The sequence below is a fragment of the Sardina pilchardus genome, chromosome 19 (assembly GCF_963854185.1).
Source record: "Sardina pilchardus chromosome 19, fSarPil1.1, whole genome shotgun sequence".
NCBI lineage: Eukaryota > Metazoa > Chordata > Actinopteri > Clupeiformes > Clupeidae > Sardina > Sardina pilchardus.
In genome coordinates, this window is record NC_085012.1 from 9,192,990 (window position 1) to 9,197,989 (window position 5,000).

Sequence of the window (5,000 nt, forward strand, 5' to 3'; positions counted from 1 at the left end):
GTCGAGTCCAGTCCACCTAAAGCTCCGACTCTCTCTCTCTCTCCCTCTCTCACTGCTCTTGTTTATACCCTGTTTAAGTCTTGAATAAATCAAGGCAAATTGCGCTGGATGGCACTTGCTGGAGACACGAGTGCATAAATCCAATATCTTTTTCCAAAAAAAAAAAAATCCAGGAATGAATTTGATCATCTCCATTGGAGTAACCTTTTCCTGCTCTCTCTATTTCTCTCTCATTCTCTCTCTCTCTTTCTCTCTCTGCATATGTATCCCTCTCTCTCTTATCCCATCCCCTCTCCATCGCCTTCAAAACGCATTCGATTTGGCATATTCTTCAGCTCAAATACACCCACATCGAGGGCTAAGACAAAATGCATGCCCGGAGACACTAAAAAAAATTCAAACGTCTCCTCAAAATGGCCATGATATTCATTTCACAGGGATTTCGTTTTCTTTTCTTTTTCTTTTTTTTTGTAAGAGGGGGGTCCTGGAGCAGAATCGCCCAGTCTGACCCTTGAGGGCGAAGAACAAAAAAAGAAAGGGAAAAAAAAAGAAAACGAAGGGAGGTGAAATGCGATTTCCTCTCTCTCTCTCTATTCTTACAAATCAATTTCGGCTAATGGTTTTGGGAGGGAAAAATGGCAACCTTTAGCCTGCGAGCAGATCTGACCTCATTGCAGTGTTTTGCACACAGAGCTTGTAAATCACACTTCTTTATACAGCCGAGTAAAAACCATCGCTCAGGGGGATATATGGCAACAGTTATTGGATATGTCAAAACAGAAGCCCATTTCCTCTGAAAGAAAGGAGAGAGGAAGAGCGAGAGAGCGGTAAAGATGACGAGAGGAGAGAAGGGTGGGGTGGGGGGTTGGAGGAGAGAGAGAGAGAGAGAGATATTGGGTATCCTGGTTTGTCAATATTTGTGTATTTTGTATATTGCTTGTATTCACAGTGGGCCTGTCTGTTTGTTTGTAAGGACAGGAGAGAGATGGAGATTTAAGGTGAAGAGCGAGTTCATTTAGTTCATTCATTCATCTCTGGGGGACCTATGGCCATTCAGACACCCCCCCCCCCCCACATACACACACACACGCACACACACACACACACCCCTCAGATCACTTTCAGTACAGATCCAAACTCTTTCACATGCTGAGGTGAGGTATAAAGGAATGCCACATGATATGATAACCACAGATATTCACTTGCCAAGTTCTTCTCCACTGTCTGCAGGCCACGTACTGTACGTGAGCCCAGAGCAGGCTTTACTCTTGAACCACCCCACTTCCTGGTGCCCAGCCCAGTCTGATAGCTGGAGCGCTCAACATGCATAACACCTTTTCTTCCATCCTGTTCAATACCTGACACTTGTACCAGGCGACACTGATTTCGATGACGTTTGGTTAATTACGTTTCAACAAAGGCGTGTGCTTCTGGACACAAGAGAGTGAGGTGTAGTGCAGTGGATTTCCATTGCAGAGTCAGCGTATGCAGGTATCCGATATCTTCTTGCACTGAGACTTTAGGGGATCACACTGTAGTCTGATCCTCCCAGCCATGGTGTGTGTGTGTGTGTGTGTATGTGTGTGTGTGTGTGTGTGTGTGTGTGTGTGTGTGTGTGTGTGTGTGTGTGTGAGTGAGTGCCTTGAGTCTAGCACTGACGCACAAAGCCCAGTCTGCCCACTTAAACGGGTGCAAACTGACAGGCGGCAAAGAGCCTAATAAAGCATGAATCCTCGCGGAGCCGGAGTTTACTCTTTCGTGATACCTTTGGCAGGGGAGGGGAGGAGGGGAGGATGGGAGAGAAGAGGATAGGAGAGGAGGGGAGAGATCGACTTTGGGAGGGAGGGTTACGGAGAGAGAGAGAGAGAGAGAGAGAGGGAATGCCAGGGCTCTCGATACTGACAGGCCGGGTCGACATGCTCCCGGTACCGTTTGCTCATCATGCAGATCCGACCTCATTAGTTCACGGAGCGCATTAAGCAGTCAGCTTCTTTCACATGTGCTCTTTTGATTGGTTGTTATTGTTTTGATTTTTGTTATCGCTGCTGTTACTGTTGCTATTGCTGTTGTTGTTGTTGTTATTGCTGCTGATGATGATGATGATGTTTGTTGTCCTCCGCTTGTTTATTTCCCCCGGCCCCCCCTGTTTGAACAGGATCCAGAGTTGGTGCGCAACATCTGCCGCTGGGTCCGGCAAGCTGTCAAGGTCCCCTTCTTTGCCAAGCTGACCCCCAATGTCACCAACATTGTGGACATCGCCACGGCCGCTCATGAAGGTAGTCAAGCCCCTCTCCTCCTCCTCCTCCTCCTCCTCCTCCTCCTCCTCCTCCTCCTCCTCCTCCACCTCCTCCTCCACTTCCTCTCCGTCCTCCTAAATGTGTCCCTCTCCTCTTTCTCTCTCTCTCTCCTCTCCGGCTGAGTGGGGAACTCGAATCAGACGCAGGAAACGCTTGAACTGGGATCTAACGCTCACTCGCGAGCCGTCCAGTACATCTAATCGGCGCGTCCCCAGTAATGGACTTCCCCGGTCCTGCCCGCGCTGTGATTGTGAGCCGATAGTTTTAATTATCCTTGAACTGGTCTTGCCACTCTGGCACGGCGCTAGGAACAATTTTGGCCGCGGCCGGCAAAATGGCTGGAGCCCCATTCAAAAGCCCACTCTCCTCCTGGCCGTGACCAGCGATCTGTAAGCACCTCGACAAACAGCCGTGGCTGAATCGCTTGGCAGCAGGGCCGGGGGCAGCACACACACACACACACACACACACACACACACACACACACACACACACACACACACACACACACACACGCGCGTCTGCTGCTGCTGCCACGTCTCCCAGCTCTTGGCCCGTCTCGTGCCTCTCTCTCTCTCTCTCTCTTTTTTCTGTCCCTCACTCCCTCTCTCTCTCCTTCTGTCTCTCCATTTCTCTCTCTCATGCTCTGTCTCTGTATCTGTCTCTTTCTCTCTTTCTCTCTCTTTCTCTCTGTCCCTCACTCCCACTCTCTCTCCTTCTGTCTCTCCCTTTCTTTCTCTCTCATGCTCTCTCTCTCTCTCTCTCTCTCTCTCTTTCTATCTATCTCTTTCTCTCATCCAACTCTCCCTCCCTCTGTCCTCTTTTCCTGCCCCCACCCCTCACCCCCACCCACCACCCACCACCCCACTCCTCCACCCTCCTGCCTGGGCTAATGTGTCGTGGCCGTGTGTGCAGGTGGTGCAGATGGCGTCACCGCCACCAACACTGTCTCGGGCCTGATGGGACTGAAGGCAGACGGCTCTCCCTGGCCCGGCATCGGCCGCGGCAAGCGCACCACATATGGCGGCGTGTCTGGTAGGTGTCACCCAACTCACTGCATCCATTCCCCTGGCCCTCGAGGGGGGTGGCACAGCCAGACTGTGTGTGTGTGTGTGTGTGTGTGTGTGTGTGTGTGTGTGTGTGTGTGTGTGTGCTTTCTTCCTTGCATGCGTGTAAAGACTCCTTTTGTGCGTTCCAAAATGTTTTGCAATAACTGTTTGCATACGGATGTAATGTATTTTGGCTGATGTAGAGGCAATACAGGTTTGTTGTGGGCCAATATTGCGCACCGTATGTGCCTTAATGTTTGTCACATGTTCGACATGAGTGTGTACTGGTGTTGTGCCTCAGTGTCGGATAATGTTAGATGTTGTTTTTTGTATGCCTCTTTGTTGGTTGGTGTAAGTGTATATTGCGTATGTCTATTTTGGTTTGATGTTAGATGTTAGTGTTACTGTGTGTGTCAGATAGAGGCTAGGATCGTTTGGGATTCGGCTGCTTCCCAGGCTCAGTGATCTGTCAGGCTTGACCATGAGGTAATACTGACCGATAGAACCGGCCGCAGTCAGAGTTCAGCAAAACTTTTCAGGGTCTTTGGCTCTGGGGTGATGTGTGGTGAGAGACCAGCTTTTTCAAATATATTTTTTCCGGCTCTGTATTTTTCTTCTTACACAAGCGCCTCAAACGCAACATTAATTCAGCAATGTTTTTCTTCCTTTATTCCTCTCTGAAGCCCCCCTCTGTCTCCGGTGTGAGGTCTTCTTTGATATGTGTCTCCGTTTTAAAACAGTTGTTGTATCGTTTCGTTTTTTGTTTTGCTGTTCTCTCATGACACCAGGTCTAAAGACTGTGCTTGCTCTCTTTAATTTACTCGCTCCCTCTTCTATCCTCAGAGGACATGTGCTTTTGTCTTGTGGATTTAAAGTTGTTTTGAATATGTCCGCATTACTACTCTGTAATAGTTCTCTTGCAGGACGTTATACATTAAGGCTTGACACAACACAAAGTGCATGAGGCTGCCTCTACCGTACTATTTAAAATGGAGTCCAACAGGGACCTTCACAACTTCTTAGACATTCCACCATTCATTGATCACCCTAAGCTTACCCTTTTGTGGATTTGGCCTCTAAACCTTTGTAAGGTTTGTTTTTAATAATGCTTTTCCCATAGAAAATGGTGCTCCTGCTGGGGTTATAGTTGTGTAAGCGCAATGCCAAGGATTCTTGATGCAGGTACTGTAATGAGTGAGGCGCCAATGAATGCCAAGTAAGTTGGGCTCTTTCTGCAATTACGCTGAAATAGCACCTGCTTTTTTGGATTTGAATTACATTTGCCGTGCTTCACCTGGTTACAGAGATAATTATATGCCTCGCACTGTGGAAAAGGGGGGAAGATGGAGCCGCATGAGGAGGGTATGTTTAATTCCTTGAGGATCGTCGCTCTCAAAAAATATTCCCCGATAGCTTCGTCATTTTATTCAAATAGGGCCGCTCACAAGAGCCTGTGAAGGGCTTTCAAAATCACACTTCTAAATCGTACACGAGTGACGTGCTTCAGCGGCGGGACTTGAAACAAAGGGACTCGTTGCCATGGGATATTGACATTGCACAAGAGAGAGAGAGAGAGAGAGAGTGTGGGGGGGGGTCTAGGGTGGGGGTGTTCTTTGCGAGACATTATACAGACTTGTCTTCAAAAGAATGGCGT

General features: G+C 48.5%; 1 protein-coding gene across 1 annotated transcript in view; it reads left to right on the plus strand.

The window, feature by feature from the left end:
• dpyda.1 (dihydropyrimidine dehydrogenase a, tandem duplicate 1) overlaps positions 1–5,000 on the plus strand; it is a gene marked incomplete in the record, with an annotated part of 173,820 nt that overhangs the window by 134,555 nt on the left and 34,265 nt on the right. The window contains 2 exon segments of the mRNA XM_062520871.1: positions 2,156–2,276; positions 3,213–3,332. Coding sequence (XP_062376855.1) covers positions 2,156–2,276; positions 3,213–3,332 — 241 coding nt within the window.